This window comes from Mandrillus leucophaeus, unplaced genomic scaffold (assembly GCF_000951045.1).
Source record: "Mandrillus leucophaeus isolate KB7577 unplaced genomic scaffold, Mleu.le_1.0 Scaffold123, whole genome shotgun sequence".
NCBI lineage: Eukaryota > Metazoa > Chordata > Mammalia > Primates > Cercopithecidae > Mandrillus > Mandrillus leucophaeus.
The window spans coordinates 1,534,333-1,552,516 of NW_012100654.1; the positions used below are offsets into that span (position 1 = coordinate 1,534,333).

Consider the following 18,184-nt stretch of genomic DNA (forward strand, 5'->3'; position numbering starts at 1 on the left):
CAGCACTAGAAGATCTGATCAAAGAGTTTAGCAAAGTATTAGCCTCTTGAAACTTAAATTCAAATCATAAAACTTCTAAGGGAAAATTATACCAGCTCAGTTGTCACTGGCTCTACATAAAGAAAGCCACTGATAGTTATCTGAGATTTTATGTAAATATATATAAAATATATATTTATACATAAATTTAATTTTATTTAAATAAAAATGTTTTGGAGTACATAATATATTCTTATGGTTAACCAGATATATATGTAGATTGATAAGTATGGAAAAGTTGTACAGTGAAAAGTCTCATTCCTGTTCCTCTCTATCCGTTTCCCCTCCCCAGAGAGTAAACCTTGTTAGTTTTTAGGTTTATATTCCTTCAAAGTTTTATCCTACAAATGCAAGTGTACATTTTCCACGTTCCATCTTGGATATAAAAAGGGAGATTTGTACTCCACTTAATTGGGAGCCAATCTTGCCAGCTCTTTTATCCCTGAATTATTTTCCTTGCTGAAAAACACTGCCTTGAGGGAGTAAGAGCAGTTAAGTATTTTATCTAATGATTTGATGTCCTCCACCTCACCACTGCCTCTTTATTTAAATGAACCTACTATACAGTAACTGAATACTTAGGGTCTGTGAAAAGTTGTTTAAGCCACATTACAGAGTTTGGACTTTGTCTCAGGATCAGTGGATAACATCTCTGCAGTAGAAAGCTGCTTAAAAGCAAGGGGGTGGTATAGATTTGGATTTTGGAAGATCATCCAAGCAGAATGGACAGTAGATTAGAGGAGTGTGGGAGTGGGCTAAGAGGCCAATCAGGAGGACTGGTGAGAGATGATGATGCTAATCTGAATTTAGGGCATTAGCAGAGAGGCCAGAGAAAAGTGAGTGTATTGGGGCAATGTTTAGGAGATAGAATCAACAGACTGGGCGATTAGTGGAATGTATGGGGTGAAGGAGAGAAAGAAATATAGATGGCACTCAGGTTTCATTCTTCAGAGTGCAAGGGAGCACAAGGGAAAGAGATTTTGTGGAGTAGTGGAAGATAGGCTGAGCTTTGGCTATGTAAGCAAGTACAAATGTGTACTAAATCAGTTGGTTTTATAGATCCGGAGTTAGGAGAGATTTGGGCTCATGATAGAAATTTGGAATCTAGCAATATGTAGATCATAATCGTGAAGTTTTGTGAATGACAAGTCACATAGGAATGTGTAGATTGAAAGATTGATTGGAAGATAGCTGAGGACCTAGGACTGGACCTTGAAGAATGTCAGCACTTTAAGGGTGTTTTCAAAGTATAACCACCTGAGGTCAGCTGGGCATAGTGATGCCCATCTGTAGTCTCAGCTGTTTGGGAGGCTGAGGCAGGTGGATCAAGGGCTGCAGTGAGCTAGGATCAAGCCACTGCACTGCAACCTGGGTGACACAGTGCTGGGCCTTTAAAAGGAAAAAAAAAAAAAGTGTAACCTGAGGACTACCAGCGTGTGAATCCTGTGGATGAGCTATAAAATTCAGATTCAGATTTCTGAGTCCCAAGAGGACCTTGGGGTATTCATTCACATCCCTCTGAGAGACCATCAGTAGTGTTTTTAAGAAACATTCTGGCGGGGCGTGGTGGCTCACTCTTGTAATCCCAGCACTTTGGAAGGCCGAGGCAGGTGATCACGTGAGGTTGAGAGTTCAAGACCAGCCTGACCAACATGGAGAAACTAAAAATACAAAATTACTAAAAATACAAAACTACTAAAAATACAAAATTAGCTGGGTGTGGTGGTACATGCCTGTAATCCCAAATACTCAGGAGGCCGAGGCAGGAGAATTGCCTGAACCCGGGAGGTGGAGGTTGCGGTGAGCCAAGATCACGCCATTGCACTCCAGCCGGGACAACAAGAGTGAAACTCTATTTCAAAAAAAAAAGATTTCAGGAATTTTTTGCACACCACAGTTGGAGATGTAAGAGATGGGTGAAGGAAGTGAGTACTACAAAAGAAGCTTCAGGAGTGACCAGAGAGTGACATAAAAGGAAAGCCATGAGAAAAATAACACTGACAAGGAAACAGATCTTTGAGAAGGAGGATGGTATCAGCTGTTGCATTGCCAAAAGGATCAAGTAAGAGGAGAACTAAAATGGATCGTTGAATATTACAACATGAAAATAGTTGGTGACTTTGTCAGGAATATTTCCCTACTATATAGTGCTGGAGGCAGAAGCTAGATTCTCATAGGCTGTGCAGTGAATGGGAATGGAAGAAGTGGTTATTGCTGGGGAAGTGATGCCTTGTGAAAGCTTGGCTATAAAAGGGGTAGATATTGACAGGGTGTTAATAGCTGGGTGTGTTGTCAAGGGAGTGTGTATTTTAATCTGTGAGAGACCTGAGTTAATTGATATGCTAGTGAGAAGAAGCTTATAGAGATAGGAAGTTAGGAAATAGGAATATGGGTTGTAGCTGGAATGGAATCTAGAGCGTTAGATGGGAAGAAATCCTAATGGGAGGGAAAAAATGATGTAGATATGGGGAAGTGTGTAAGTTGATTGGCAGGAGGTGAAGGTGGGAGTTGTTCCCATCTGATGGCTTTTGTTTATCTGTGAAGGGGTTGTTGGGGGAGTGACAGGTGGTGCATCAGAAGTGTTTGCTTCTTATGGAAAATGGCAGTTAATAGATGAGGGAAGCAAATTACTTGAGCAGAATTAAGACTGAGATTAGAGACCATGAGTTTATGATTGCACCGTAATGTATCTTTTAGCTCCTTAAAGTTTTTCCTGTTTTGTATTTTCAAAGTAATTTTTTCATACCAACAGATTTTTTTCTGTATCTCAGTTCCACGAGGTAAATTATGAAGTGTGATATCTTGACTTTCAAAATATCAAAAGAAAGTATCATTTTATTTTAGATTTTTTTGATTTATATTGATATGTAAATGTTTAAGGCCAGCATATGTTTAAATAGAATCAGCTTTGTTATTCTCGGGAACTACTGTTTTTACTTTCAGTTTTTGAGTGCTTGTTTTCATTTGAAAAACAATTTTTTATTTGTTTCCTGTTACAGGAGATTTACTGACCTTAAGCACTATAGTGATGAACTGCAGTCTGTCATCTCGCATCTTCTTCGTGTCAGAGCTGTAAGTGATCCCCAAAAGTTTTTTGATGCACATTTATAAGGAAGTGCTTCTCATTTAATCATTATGTTTTTAAGTAATGGGTGGTATTTATCATGAATACCTGATTTTTGCATTTGAATTTAATATGTTCATCCTCTAAACTGCACTTTTTAAAAAAATGTGAAATGGTTTCTGTTATAAACAACTCAAAGAATTTTAGCCTGTTTTCTCCATGGTTTGTAATAGAATAGTTGTTTCAGATGTTGTCAAAAGGCCTGCCGTTTCAGTGCTGGAATGTGAATATGTAGGATTTTAGATCTACATATCGTATTCTTTCATGTTTTTTTTAGAGGTCTGTGAAATAGTTTATAGATTTTAGGCCATCCTGTGTCTGTGCTCTTAAATTCTACCAAATAAACTAATTTTAGATAATAGTTTGCCATGACAAAAGGGGCTAGAAATCAAGGAATAATAATTATACTTAACCATATAGTTCGACTGTAATAGGCAAGGAGGAAAATACTTTTCAGTAAATTAATGTACCTGGAAAATGTACCATCCACTCTGGTCCCTTGTGGTAATCTAGAGGGAACCTTAGAACATGCTTGTGCCAACGGCTTTGAAAGAGACTAGGATACCAGGTAAGGTCACATTTTACGCTGACTGGAATCTGTAAATCCTCTTTTTCATTATTATTACTTTTTTTTTTTTTTTTTTTTTTTGATACAGAGCCTTGCTCTGTCACCCAGGCTGGAGTGCAGTGGCACAATCTCAGCTCACTGCAACCTCCACCTCCGGGGTTCAATTCATTCTCCTGCCTCAGCCTTCTGAGTAGCTGGGATTACAGGCAAGCCCAGCTAATTTTTGTATTTTTAGTAGAGATGAGGTTTCACCACATTAACAAGGCTGGTCTCCAACTCCTGGCCTCAAGTGATCTGCTCACCTCAGCCTCCCTAAGTGCTGGGATTATAGGCATGAGCCACTGCGCGCCTGGCCAGAATCCTCTTGAAATGAAGTATGTTGCCTAGAATTTGTTTTAATGAGTCTACCAATGAGCAGTGGAGAGTGGGGGCAGTTTTAGGAGAAATGAGTTTGGCCATATAATAATTATTGAAGCTGGGTGTTGGGAAATGGAGGTATATCCTTCTGTTCTATATGCTTTTTGTATGTTTCAGGATTTCCATGACAGTACAGAAAAAATAGAATAAAAAAATTCTTCTGAAGATCTTATATTGTTTTGATCTCCAGTTTAACTGTTCAAGAGTATCATTGGACTTTTTGAATAAATTATAAGATACTTTCTCATAAAAGAAAAGTTATCGGTGATAATTATTAGGCTACAGTCAAGAACTGGGTGTTAGAAAAGACTGTGGATTAATGAGATAAAATTTCTGGACCTTTGGTTGCCTTGAAATTACCCAGACAAATTAGGCATTAGTTCTTGTGGGAGATGCGGATGGGGACAAACATTCAGAGAATCTGCATTGTACACATTACTTCTAGTTTTTTTTTCTTAAGTGGTTTTTCAGCAACTTCTCTACTTCTCTTCCATGCTTAATATCTTAGTAGAGGATGAATGCTCAGCTTCTAGGAAGGAGGTTTGGTATCTGAAAGTACAGGGATCTAGAAAAGTTAGTGTTAGAATGACATTTTCCATCATATATTCTCTGGAATGCTAACCCTGTAAGATGTTCCTACTGCAAACCGTATCTGCCTTGAGCAGTCATGATTCATGTGTGATGTTAAAGGTCTAAAAAGTCCTACAGAAAAAAACCTGTTAAATTTTATTGTCTCGATGTTTTCCAACCTTACTTGATGATGGAAGCACTTTAAAAGAAAGAAAAACATTCAACACTGCACAGAATGCTCAAAAAATACTTGGGGGCTAGGCACAGTGGCTCATACCTGTAATCCCAGCACTTTGGGAGGCCAAGGTGGGCAGATCACTTGAGGTCAGGAGTTTGAGACCAGCCTCACCAGCATGGTGAAAGCCTGTTTCTACTAAAAATACAAAAACTAGCTGGGCGTGTTCATGCACACCTGTAATCCCTGCTACTCGGGAGGCTGAGGTGGGATAATTGGTTGAACTCAGAAGGCAGAGGTTGCAGTGAGCCGAGATCGTGCCACTATGCTTTAGCCTGGGAGACAGAATGAGACTCTGTCTCAAGATAATAATAATAAGAAGAAGAAGAAGAAGAAGAAGGAAGTGACATCGTAGAGAAATTAGTTTAGAGGTCTGGGGACAACCTGTAAGAGTTTCAAGTAGAAATAGGACTATTAGCTTTGTCCCGGAAGCTGGTTCCAGCCCAGGGGTCAGCGTCTTTTTCTGAAGGCCAGATAGGAGGTGTTTTCAGCTTTGTTAGCTTTATGGTTTCTGTTGCATCTGTTCAGCTCCACTGTGAGCCTGACTGTGCTCCAGTGAGACTCTGTTTACAAAACAAGTGGCAGACCTGTAGTGTGTGGACCCCTAGTCTAGTGGTTATGTGTCTCCTCAGAGCAGGCCAACGATAGATGGAAAATATTTTATGATCCTCAAACACCTACTTGAAGTGTTTGCAGTGGCGGTTCTGTCACTGTAAGGGGAGATCTTGAGAGGGTTGATTTGTTCTGTCATTAATGCCTAATTCCTCATACTCATGTTTGAGTAAGGAATCAGGGAGATAATATATCCTTAGAATTTATACTTAGAACCTGTATACCAGAAATTTTTTCTAGAGCTTTTTGTAGGATGAACTTTTGGCCTTCCAGTTCGTTTTCATAATGCTTTGGGGGAACATAAAGCAAATTAATTACCAAATTGAGGTTTTGTTTTAACTTGTAAAATTTCTGTGAATGACTAGGCAGTACACATTTCATTTCAGTGATGTAAATTGTAATTCTGTTGTTGTTAAAATAATGTGTTCGTTGGTTAGGAGTTATCTTTTGACAAAGTAGCATAGTTGCATATATTCAGCATTTATATATAAAACTATATCTCAATAGAATTGAAAATACATCCTTTCCCTTGGTTAATTCCACTTTGGGGATTTTATTATAAGGAAACAGTCTGAAGGAAAAAGCCTTATTCTCAGAGATAACTTTTTATAATACTGAAAAATTAAGAATAACTGAATGCCAACAAGATTATTCGACAAGGAATGCTTGTATATTTTATACACTACTTAGTGGAATTTATGCAGCTATTTATAGTGGTACTTATTAAAGATAATACCTGATGGGTAAGCATATTACCACTGTTGCTGTAGGCAATTTAAAAACAGTAATTAAAAACTTTGCAGAAAAAGAAGTATGAAAGTATAAGATATGATAAATATGGTAAGAGCACTGGTTTTAGTTTTAGGGGGATGGGATTTTCGGAGATTACTAATTTTCTTTTTTCTGTTTCCAAGTTTATTGTACTAAGCATATTTTTTGTTTTTTGGGTTTTTTTTTTTTTTGGATGAGGATATAACTTTGACCTAAAATCAATTTCTATTAAATATTTATTTCAGAGAGTAGCAGATCGACTCTATGGTGTATATAAAGTACATGGGAATTATGGGCGAGTTTTCAGGTAAGCATCATACAAACTTTAAAAATAAACAATTAGCTTTTTGCCTAAAAACAATAATTCTTGAAAATTTATGAGTCTGGAGAGAAGATTATTTCTTTTTTTTGTTTGTTTTTGTTTTTGTTTTTTTGAGATGGAGTTTCTTTCTTGTCATCCAGGCTGATCCAATGATGTGATCTTGGAAGCCCTGCTTCCTGGGCTCAAGTGATTCTCCTGCCTCAGCCTCCCCAGTAGCTGAGATTACAGGCATGTGCCACAACACCAGGCTAATTTTATATTTTTAGTAGAGGTGGGGTTTCACCATGTTGGTCAGGCTGGTCTCGAACTCCTGACCTCAGGTAATCCGCCCACCTCAGCCTCCCAAAGTGCTGGGATTACAGGCGTGAGCCACTGTGCCCAGCGTGAGAAGATTATTTTTTTCAAATAATGTCCTTTAATAGTGGTTTTCAAGGCTTTCATTTCAAAGCCTTTCTTTAAATAAAAATTAGTGAGAATTTTCAATATATTGATCAGATAAAAAGTAAAACTCTGATTGAAGCAGGGATTGCAGCCTTTTGCTTTCTTGACAGAATGCCCAAGAATATTCCATTGGAAATTACTGGGTTACAGAATTAGTGATTTTTCTCTTTCTTTTTGTTGTTTTATAATTTACAAAGACTTTTGCAGAGTGAGTTTTGTAGTCTTAGGTTAACTTTAGTGATAATTAGTATATTTGTTTATATGACTTGCATATTTTGGTTATTTTTTAACCACTTTTTTTTTTTTATACTTTAAGTTCTAGGGTAAGAACCACTTTTTTTTGTGAATTTTCATATGTGTTCATTATTTTGGTTGTGACATTTTAGAAGTTATTATCTAGATCTTTTTATAAGAAAAATATTCTTGCAAATGTTCCATTGTAAGTCCTTTTGATGGAGTTAATTTAAAATATGGCTTATTTTACATTTTTAATTGGATCATACATTCAAGTAGGGCAAAATTCAAAAGGAATAAAAGCTTATACAGTGAAAAGTCTCAGCCAGGTGTGGTTGCTCATGCTTGTAATCCCGGGACTTTGGGAAGCCACAGCAGGAGGATAGCTTGAGGCCAGGAGTTCAAGACCAGCCTGGGCAATATAGTGAGCCCCCATCTCTACAAAAATTTTTAAAAATTAACTGGGCATGGTGGCGTGCATCTGTGGTCCCAGCTGCTTGGAAGGCTGAGGTGGGAAGATCACTCAAGCCCACGAGGTTGAGGCTACAGTGAATAGTGATGGTGTTACCACACTCCAGCCTGGGCAGCAGAGCAAGACCCTGTCTCAAAAAGAAAAAAGAAAAGTCTCCTCATCCCTGTCTGCCAACTATTCTGGTCTCCTGCTCTGACATAACTAATATCACTTTCTTAGTTTCTTGTATCCTTCTAGTAAAAAAAATAGCACTGTTAATGGAATATATTAGCATACAAACAAATGCATTTTTCCTTTCTTTAAAGTGAAAGGGGAGGCTGGGTATAGGGGTTCACGCCTATAATCCCAACACTTTGAGAGGCTGGGGTGGGCAGATTTCTTGAGTCCAGAAGTTTGAGACTAGCCTGGGCAATATGACAAAACCCCATCCCTACAAACAGTACAAAAATTAGCTGGGCATGGTAGCACGTACTTGTGGTCTCAGCTACTTGGGAGGCTGAGGTAGGAGGATCACTTGAGCCTAGGGGGGTTGAAACAGCCCAGGCTGGCCGGGCGCGGTGGCTCAAGCCTGTAATCCCAGCACTTTGGGAGGCCGAGACGGGTGGATCACGAGGTCAGGAGATCGAGACCATCCTGGCTAACTCGGTGAAACCCCATCTCTACTAAAAAATACAAAAAACTAGCCGGGCGAGGTGACGGGCGCCTGTAGTCCCAGCTACTCGGGAGGCTGAGGCAGGAGAATGGCGCGAACCCGGGAGGCGGAGCTTGCAGTGAGCTGAAATCCGGCCACTGCACTCCAGCCTGGGCGACAGAGCGAGACTCCGTCTCAAAAAAAAAAAAAAAAGAAACAGCCCAGGCTGGATGACAGAGACCCTGTCTCAAAACAAAACAAAACAAAACAAAACAAAAAAACAGAAAAAAAGAAAGAAAGAAAAGGGAGCATATTGTATACATTACATTGTTCATTTGCTTTACCTTGCTTCCCCTCCCCCGCCCCGCCTTTCTTTTTTTAAAAATAGAGACAGGGTTTTGCTATGTTGCCCAGGCTGGTCTTGAATTCCTGGGCTCAAGAGATCCTCCTGCCTCAGCCTCCCAAAGTGCTGGGATTGCAAGCATGAGCTACCACATCTGGCCTTTCCTATTTTGTTTTTTGTGTGGAGACAGACTCTCACTCTGTCGCTTAGGCTGGAGTATAGTGGTGCAATCTCAAATCACTGCAACCTCTGTCTCCTGGTTCAGGCGATTCTCCTGCCTCAGCCTCCCAAGTAGCTGGGATTACAGGTGCATGCTACCACAGCCAGCTACGTTTTGTACGTTTTGTATTTTTAGTAGATAACAGGATTTCACCATGGTGGCCAGGCTGGTCTCGAACTCCTGACCTCAAGTGATCTGCCTGCCTCAGCCTCCCAAAGTGCTGGCATTACAGGCGTGAGCCACTGCATCCAGCCTGGTTTTTGTTTTGGGTTTTTTTTTTGTTTTTTTTTTTTGAATGGAGTCTTGCTCTGTCGCCCAGGCTGGAATGCAGTGGCACAATGTCAGCTCACTACAACCTCCGCCTCCCGGTTTCAAGCAATTCTCTGCCTCAGCCTCCTGAGTAGCTGGGATTACAGGCACCCGCCACCACACCTGGGCTTTTTTTTTTTTTTTGTATTTTGGTGGAGATGGGATTTCACCCTGTTGACCAGGCTGGTCTTGAACTCCTGACCTCGTGATCCACCCGCCTCGGCCTCCTAAAATGCTGGCTTTACAGGCATGAGCCACCGCACCTGTTTTTTGTTGTTGTTGTTGTTGTTAATACAGGGTCTCACTTTGTCACCGAGACTGGAGTGCAGCGGTGTGGTCTTGGCTCACTGCAACCTCTGCCTCTCAGGCTCTAGTGATCCTCCTGCCTCAGCCCCCCGAGTAGCTGGGACAACAGGCACACACCACCATGCCCTGCTACTTTTTGTATTTTTTGCAGAAATGGGACTTTACTATGTTGCCTGGCGTGGTGGCTCATGCCTATAATCCCAGGACTTCGGGAGGCCAAGGCGGGTGGATCACATGAGGTCAGGAGTTCGAGACCAGCCTGGCCAACATGGTGAAACCCTATCTCTACTAAAAATAAAAAAATTAGTCAGGCATGGTGGTGGGGTCCTACAATCCCAGCTAATCAGGAGACTGAGGCAGGAAAATTGCTTGAACCCAGGAGGTGAAGGTTGCAGTGAGCTGAGATCACGCCAGTGCACTCCAGCCTGGGTGGCAGAGTGAGACTCCATCTCAAAAAATAAAAAAATTTTTTCTCAGGTGGTGGGTTCTAGATGGGGAAAAAAATTCTCATTTCTTCTGTGTTTTGTGGCTTCATAAATTTTTGATTCATCTGTAATTTATTTGAATGTAAGATGTGAGATAGAGATTTAAATTTAATTCATTTATTAGAGTAATAGATTATCCATATGTCTTTGGTTGATCAATATATTAAAATTAAATGCAAGTTGAGACTGATCAGGGTTATATGACATTTTTTAATTAAAAGAAGCTTATTGATATTATAAAAATGTAAACTCTTCATAACTAGGACTGGGAGTGTATGAAAACATGGTCAAATGTAAAAGAATAGTGTAATGGGAAGAAAGACAAATAGTATTATACTTTTTGAAGTCTACCTCATGCTATCTGACTTAACATTAATTGATTTTAAATTTATGCATGAGTCATCTCTAATTTTTAGTATTACTCAAACTGGAACCCAATTAAACTTGGGAACAATGCTTATTTAAAAACAAAAATTATATCCCATAGGAGACATGGGGGGGAGAATTAACATAAACTAAACGTTCTCAAAGGTAGCACATTTATTATAGTTAATAAATAAACTTTTTAATTAATTTGAGAGGCAGGTAGACAAAAGATCAATTGGTTGAATCAAACTTTAAAGAACATTATTTGCATTAATGCCACATGATAAATATTGTACAGGTTTGTTTTTTTGCCAGCTTAATAAAAGAAAGCCACTTTACATTTAAAAAATTTCATGAGGCTGGGTGTGGTGGCCTGTAATCCCAGCACTTTGGGAGGCCAAGGAAGGAGGATCGCTTGAGGCCAGGAGTTCAAGACAAGCCTTGGCAACATAGCAAGACCCCATCTCTACAAAAATAACTAAAAAATTAGGCATGGTGGCACATGCCTGTAGTCCTAGCTACTTGGGAGGCTAAGGTGGGAGGAACACTTGAGCCCAGGAGTTCGAGGTTATAGCAAGCTGTGATCACACCACTGCACTCCAGCCCAGGTGACAGAGCAACACCCTGTCTCTCTAAAAAATAAAAACAAAAATAAATAAATAAAAACATTTTATGAAAACTGAGCCAGAAAGACCAGAGGTGGTTGAGGTAATTTAATCAAGACCCAAACTAGAGCAGTTGCCAGTGAAGAATGAAGAGGCCTAAATGATAGACTTACCAATGGATTTTTTCAGTCATTCAGCGCACAGTAACTGAGCTTCTGTTACCATGGTAGGTGCTAAGAATACCAAGATTTAATTTAGGGCAGCTGAGTGCCTAGGAGGATTGTGATAGAGAATGTAGGTGGAATGGTGGGTTCGAGGGATGAGTTTGAGGGTTCTCTTGTGGATAAATTGCATTCTAAAGATTTTTATTAAGCAGTTAGAAATTTGGATCAGGAATTTAAGAAGCTAGTGAGAATATGAGTTATATATACAAAGTGTCCTTACAGAGTGATTTTTTTTAAACATAGGGTTAGTTGATAATATTAGAGGGTTAGAGCAAGTCTACAGGAGACTCAAGGGCCAAGCCTTAGGGAATATCTGTGTTCAGGGATCAGGCAAGAAATTGATGAGGAACCTGGAGTATGCAAAGTCAAGCAAGTGAAGGGAACACTTCAGTAAGGCTTGGAGTTACACTATAGAGAAATTGAATTTAGTCCAGGCATGGTGGCTCACGCCTATAATCCCAGCACTTTGAGAGGCTGAGGCGGGCAGATCACTTGAGGTCACGAGTTCAAGACCAGCCTGGCCAACATGGTGTTACCTCATCTCTACTAAAAATACAAAAATTTAGCCAGGCGTGTTGGTGTGCCTGTAATCCCAGCTACTTGGGAGGCTGAGGCAGGGGAATCGCCTGAACTGGGATGCAGAGGTTGCAGTGAGCCAAGATTGTGCCGCTGCACTCCAGCCTGGGTGACAGAGCAAGACTCCATCTCAAAAAAAAAAAAAAAAAAAAAAAGAAATTGAGTTTAGATGAGAAGGGGTAGAATGGGTAAGTACATCTTTGGTGTTAATTTGGAAAGCAGTTTAAGTGGTATGATGTTATGTCCTAGTGATCCTAGGAATAAGAGGAAAGGATTAAGGAAGGAAAGACAGCAAGTTATTGATTAGTCTTTTAAGAAAGTCCCTACCCATGGATGTGAAGATGGCAACAGTAGACACCGGGAACTGCTAGAGCGGGGAGGGAGGGTGGGAGGGGACAAGGGCTGAGAAACTAACTACTGGGCACTGTGCTCACTATGTGGGTGATGGGCTCATTTGTATCTGAAATCTCCGCACCATCCAGTGTACACATGTAACAAACCTGCACATGTACTCCCTGAGTCTAAAACAAAAGTTGAAATTATTTTTTTAAAAAGTCCCTGAGGAGAAAGCTGAACTGTGATTATTTTTGAAGGGGAGTAGGACTTTTTTGAGGGGAGGCTGAGCCTGGGGCTGGGGAGGGATGGTGGACAGGGGAGGGATAGGAGCGTGGACGAGGGAGAAGGTAGGGAAAGCACAGAGCTGTCTTAAGGCAGGGGAGAGTTGAGTTGTAGAAGGCACCATGAAGTGGGTGTCTTTTTTGAGAACAAGTTTGTGTAATTGTGTGGTTGTGGGGATTGAGGGGAATGACATTGGGCAGTCTGTCTCAAACAGTGCAGAGAATTCTCTTTTGCGGGGGTTGGAGAGAAGGGTGCCGATAATACTTAAACTTGTCCTACTGCAAAACCTCCTTTCCTTCCCTTCGTCAATTCACAGGGCATTGGCCACAAGCAGCTGTACCAAGTGCAGGAACTCTCTGAAGTCTTGAGTTTTATCAATTCGTGCAAAATCTACATTGTATGGATACTTTAATATTTATTTTTAAAAGTTTATTTTCCCCCAGTAATGTTTAAGTAAAATTTATTCTTCAGAAAGAGTGTGCCATGTCTATTATGTGGCTTCTAATATCCCTGATGAAAACATCCCAGCCTGAGAAGCACTGATGAAGGCATCACTTAGGAATGTGGAAAGGATTGCTGAGCAGCGCCAGTTTGTGGGAGATGGTTTTTATCTTTTCAGTGTTGCTGACCTATAAGAGTAATGAAAAAATTCAAAAGTTGGGGCCACATAATCGGAAAAAACCTTAGTTTGTTCTTTGGAGAGAGGAAGAAATACAAAGCTGGTTTTATCAGCTTTTTTTTCTTAATTGAAATTTTTTCAAGATATTCCTTAAGTAATTTTTGTAAAATTATGGCAGTTAGAGGTTGGAGTGAGAGAATGGACTGAGAAAAAAGACTGATCTGTGAGTGGAAAAGAACTGACATGAAGCGACAGATGTTATGTAAGTGAGAAATGAGCAGGAATTAGCCTTTCAGAGAAGAAACGCGGAAGATTTTGTAGTATGATCATGGTGCTGCTGCTGTTAGGTTTGTTTTGTTTGTTTGTTCATTTAAGTAGAGGAGTTTATTTTGTGCTCTTACATCCCTAGGCCTTTTGCAGCCTCCTTCCCCTATTAATAGCCCCTGACCCAGTTTAGGATAAGCCTAAAAAAGGGCTCTACCCTATAGGGGCTTACAGTACTAGTTTCATGTTCAGACAGGAACTTTCAGATCCACCTGTGCAGAAATGGACTAAATACATAGGTGGGGTTCACTCTGCAAAAGACTTAGAGAAGAGGAGGAAAGAATTTTAAGTACCAATAACTATGCATTTAAAAGCTGATGAAAGCAGTCAGGAGCTAATAGCCTAAAAATGTTGTGTTCTGTTAATTGAACATTTTAAAATATTCATCTTAATTCATAGGTTGTGAATCCATATGGAAGCAACCAAAAGTAACTGTCTCTCCCAGATTTAGTGTTACAGTTCCTTTCAAGAGATTCCAGGAAAATATACAAATTTCTTTCAAAAAGCCATGTGCAAAGGTACACCAACTTGTTATGTACCTCAAAGCTCAAAGACACAAAGATGTACTTGTGTTTAATGATTCTGTACTTTAATTTTTTAATTTTTAGTTATATGCATGGTAAGTGGGTGAAAAGCTCTTTTTATTTATTTATTTATTTTTTTTTGAGACAGAGCTTTGCTCTTGTTGCCCAGGCTGGAGTGCAGTGGTGCGATCTCGGCTCACCACAACCTCTGCCTCCCGGGTTCAAACGATTCTCCCGCCTCAGCCTCTCGAGTAGCTGGGATTACAGGCATGCAACACCATGCCCGGCTAATTTTGTATTTTTAGTAGAGATGGGGTTTCTCCATGTTGGTCAGGCTGGTCTCGAACTCCCGACCTCAGGTGATCCGCCCTCTTTGGCCTCCCAGAGTGCTGGGATTATAGGCGTGAGCCACTGTGCCCGGCTGAAAAGCTCTTTTGACTGAGACAACAAAAAAAGTTAAGTGCTTTAAGTTGGGACTGGTAGATAGAGGACTCTGTTGGAGGTTGATTCTAGGCTCAGCTCTGTCTCTGATCAGCTGCCTGACTTTAAGTAAACTGTGTTAGGTTTCTGGGCCTGAGTGTCTATTCTTAATTGTTGGGGTAGAAGAGGACAGTGATTTTCAAACCTTTTTTTAGCGTGGAACTCTTGTTTAAACAAAGTTTCATACAGAAATATAAACAAATAGAACCTATTTCCACAGACCTGTTTGGGGCTAGAGATTTTATCCTTGATGAACACCAGACTGGGTTACTAAATTTAGCTCTAAACTTTTCTTTTTGTTGTAATTAATAATATTTTTCATTCCTGTCCAAAATCTTGACTCTTAGGCCTTCTTGGAGTCTTTTCCTTTTTTTTATTTAATGGGGCTATAAAATACTAGAGCAACCTTGGTGGTTTTTTAGTTGGAGTTCTAGATCCAAGAGGTGAGGGTGGACTTGAGGTTGTCTGAAGTCTCTGAAATTGTGTACAAAATTTTGTGTGTGTGTGTGTGTGTGTGTTTTTAACTTTTTAGGGAAAAGATACATAGTTTTCATCTATACTAAGAGTATATGTAATACTATTTTATTTTTTATGATATGTTGGAATTGAAGATGTTTATTATACATTCTTTAAATAGCAGAAAAATTGGAAACAACCTGTATAGCCAGGAAAATGGTTAAAAAGATTGTGAGTTGCCATTTAAAGTGATGTTTAGAACAAATTATTTTAATAGTATGGGAAAATACTATTTAAAAAAAGCATGATACAAACTTACATACACCATTTGATCTCAGCCACTTTACACAAATAAAAAGACTGGAAGGAAGTATATCAAAGTATGTTATCTCTTGGCATTTGGGATTATAGATTTATTTTCCCAGTTTACTATAATAAGCATATATAACTTCCATAAAAAGATTTTTAATGTAAAGCATTTCACAGAAATGACAACAAAATTATCTGTGGCTCTAGTAGCTTTCTTGTGTAATATGATTATTATTATTAAAACTTTACTCTGCATCTACTGTTTCTATACAGTTGTCTTTTTCTGTTACCTACTAGAACAGTGGCGTGTAGTCAGGTGTGTTCATCAGAGCTATACATGGAATATTTAAAAATGTACATGTCTCACTCTATCCCCACAGCTTCTGATTAAGTAGATCAAGAGTAGGGCTAGCATCCATATTTTTTAAAAGCTTTACAAATGATTTAAGTCAGCCCCCTAACTGAGAATGTTACCTATAACCAGCAGCTGTTTTGTATGATACTTACCTTACACTTAGCCGCAAGCATCAGCCTTTGAAGCCTTCACTTACATTTAGTTGTTAAGGGGAAACAGCATATTTGAGTTATAGAAAACAAACCCAAATATGGGTACTATACATTATTTTAAAGCTAGCTAGACAAGAATCTTGAAAAGAGTCCATTTAATACTATTCCATATCTCTAATGCATGTTGCTTTTGGTTTTATCTTTTACTCCCTAGTGAATGGAGTGCCATAGAAAAAGAAATGGGTGATGGACTGCAGAGTGCTGGTCATCATATGGATGTGTAAGTACCTCCAGAACTTTTATGAAGCCCGAGGTGAAGTCCTGTAGTGAAGCATTAGTGACTCTTCTATTCTTCTGTTTTTATGAAGTTTGCTGGCATTTATATTGTGCTCTATGTGTACATATCTGACTTAAATTTATCTCAGGAATGCAAAGTTAAACATTTGAAAATCAGTCTAATTTATATTTTAACAGAATGAAGATGAAAACATTGAAGGTATGTTCATTTCAATAAATGTAGAAAAAGCATTTGACGAATTTTAACACCCATTTACAGTAAAAAGTCTCATCAACTAGGAATAAAAGGGAATTTTCTCAGTCTAAAATTTATAGCCAATATTGTACTTAATAGTGAAATATTGAGGCTTTCTCCTAAGGTCAAGAAAAAGGCAAGGTTGTTTGCTCTCCCCGCTTTTAGTAAACATTGTACTGGAGGCCCTGCTCAGTATAGTGAGACAAGAAAATTAAATTAAATAAGAGGCCTAAATATTAGGAAGAAGCAAAACTATATTTTCAGTAGACAAGGTCTTTTACTCAGAAAACCATAAACAATCAACCAAAAACATTGTAGAACTAACAACTGATTTTTTTTTTTTAAGAGACTGGGTCTCATTCTGCTGCCCAGGCTAGAGTGCATTGGTACAGTCACAGCTCACTGCAGCTTCAGCCTTCTGGGCTCAAGCACGCCTCCCACCTCAGCCTCCCAAGTAGCTAGGACTGCAGGTGCATGCCACCACGCCTGGCGAATTATTTTTATTTTTTTGTAGAGACAGAGTGTTGCCATGTTGCCCAGGTTGATCTTGGACTCCTGGCCTTAAGCAGTCCTCCTGCCTTGGCCTCCCAAAGTGCTGAGATTACAGGCATGAGCTGCTGTTTCCAGATTGAATTAAAAAAATTTTTTTTTCTTTTTTTAGAGATGGGGTCTTGCTGTGTTTCCCAGGCTGGTCTCAGACTTCTGGCCTCAGGGGATTCTCCCATCTCAACCTCCCAAAGTGCTGGGATTAGCGGCGGGAGCCACCACACCTGGCCAACAACTGAATTAATTTTATTTTTTCCAGGTTCTATTATGGGTTCAGGGGGTACACATGCAGGTTTGTAAACTGCCTGACGTGGGGGTTTGGTGTACAGATCATTTCATTACCCAGTAAGCTTAGTACCTGAGAGGTGGTTTTTCGAATCTCACCCTCCTCCTAACCTCCACCCTTAAGTAGGCATTGGTATCTGTTGTTCTCTTCTTTGTATCCACGTGTACTGAATGTTTAGCTCCCACTTATAAGTGAGAATATGTGATACTTGGTTTTTTGTTCCTGTGTGAATTCACTTAGGATAATGGCCTCCAGCTGCGTGCATGTTGCTGCATCCATATTGCTGCGTCTATTCTTTTATTTGGCGATGTAGTATTCCATGGTATACTTGTACCACAGTTTCTTTATCCAGTCCACCGTTCATGGCATTTAGGTTGATTCCATGTCTTTACTATTGTGAATACTGTGGCAATGAACATAGGCATGCATGTATCCTTATGGTAGAATAATTTATATTTTGGGGGATATGGACCCAGTACTGGGAGATTGCTGGGTTGAATGGTACTTCTACTTTAAGTTCTTTGAGAAATCTCTAGACTGCTTTTCACAGTGGCTGAACTAATTTACTTTCCCACCAGCAGTGTATAAGTGTTCCTCTTTCTCTGCAACCTTGCCAGCATATTATTTTTTGACCTTTTAGTAATAACCATTCTGGCCGGGTGCAGTGGCTCACGCCTGTAATCCCAGCACTTTAGAAGGCTGAGGTGGGCAGATCTCTTGAGCCTAGGAGTTCAAGACCAGCCTGGGAAACATAGCAAGAACATGTCTCTATTATTCAAGTTAAAAAAATAAATAATAATAACCATTCTAGTGTGAGATGGTATCTCATTGTGGTTTTGATTTTCATTTCTTTAATGATTAATGATGTAGAGTTTTTTTTATATGTTTGTTGGCGCACATGTATGTCTTCTGTTGAGAAGTATCTGTTCATGTCCTTCCCCCACTCCTTTATTTTTATTTTTGTTTTTATTTTTTCTGAGACGGAGTCTCACTCTGTCACCCAGGCTGGAGTGCAGTGGCGCAATCTCGGCTCACTGCAATGTCTGCCTCCCAGGTTCAAGCAATTCTCCTGACTCAGTCGTGAGTAGCTGGGATTACAGGCACCCATCACCA

At 39.6% G+C, this 18,184-nt stretch overlaps 1 protein-coding gene across 1 annotated transcript in view; it reads left to right on the forward strand.

The window, feature by feature from the left end:
* Window positions 1-18,184, forward strand: part of SNX4 (sorting nexin 4) — a 74,991-nt gene that overhangs the window by 32,961 nt on the left and 23,846 nt on the right. The window contains exons 6-8 of the mRNA XM_011971528.1: window positions 3,039-3,111; window positions 6,582-6,643; window positions 15,922-15,987. Of these exons, the coding sequence (XP_011826918.1) occupies window positions 3,039-3,111; window positions 6,582-6,643; window positions 15,922-15,987 (201 nt within the window). The remainder of the gene's footprint in view (window positions 1-3,038; window positions 3,112-6,581; window positions 6,644-15,921; window positions 15,988-18,184) is intronic.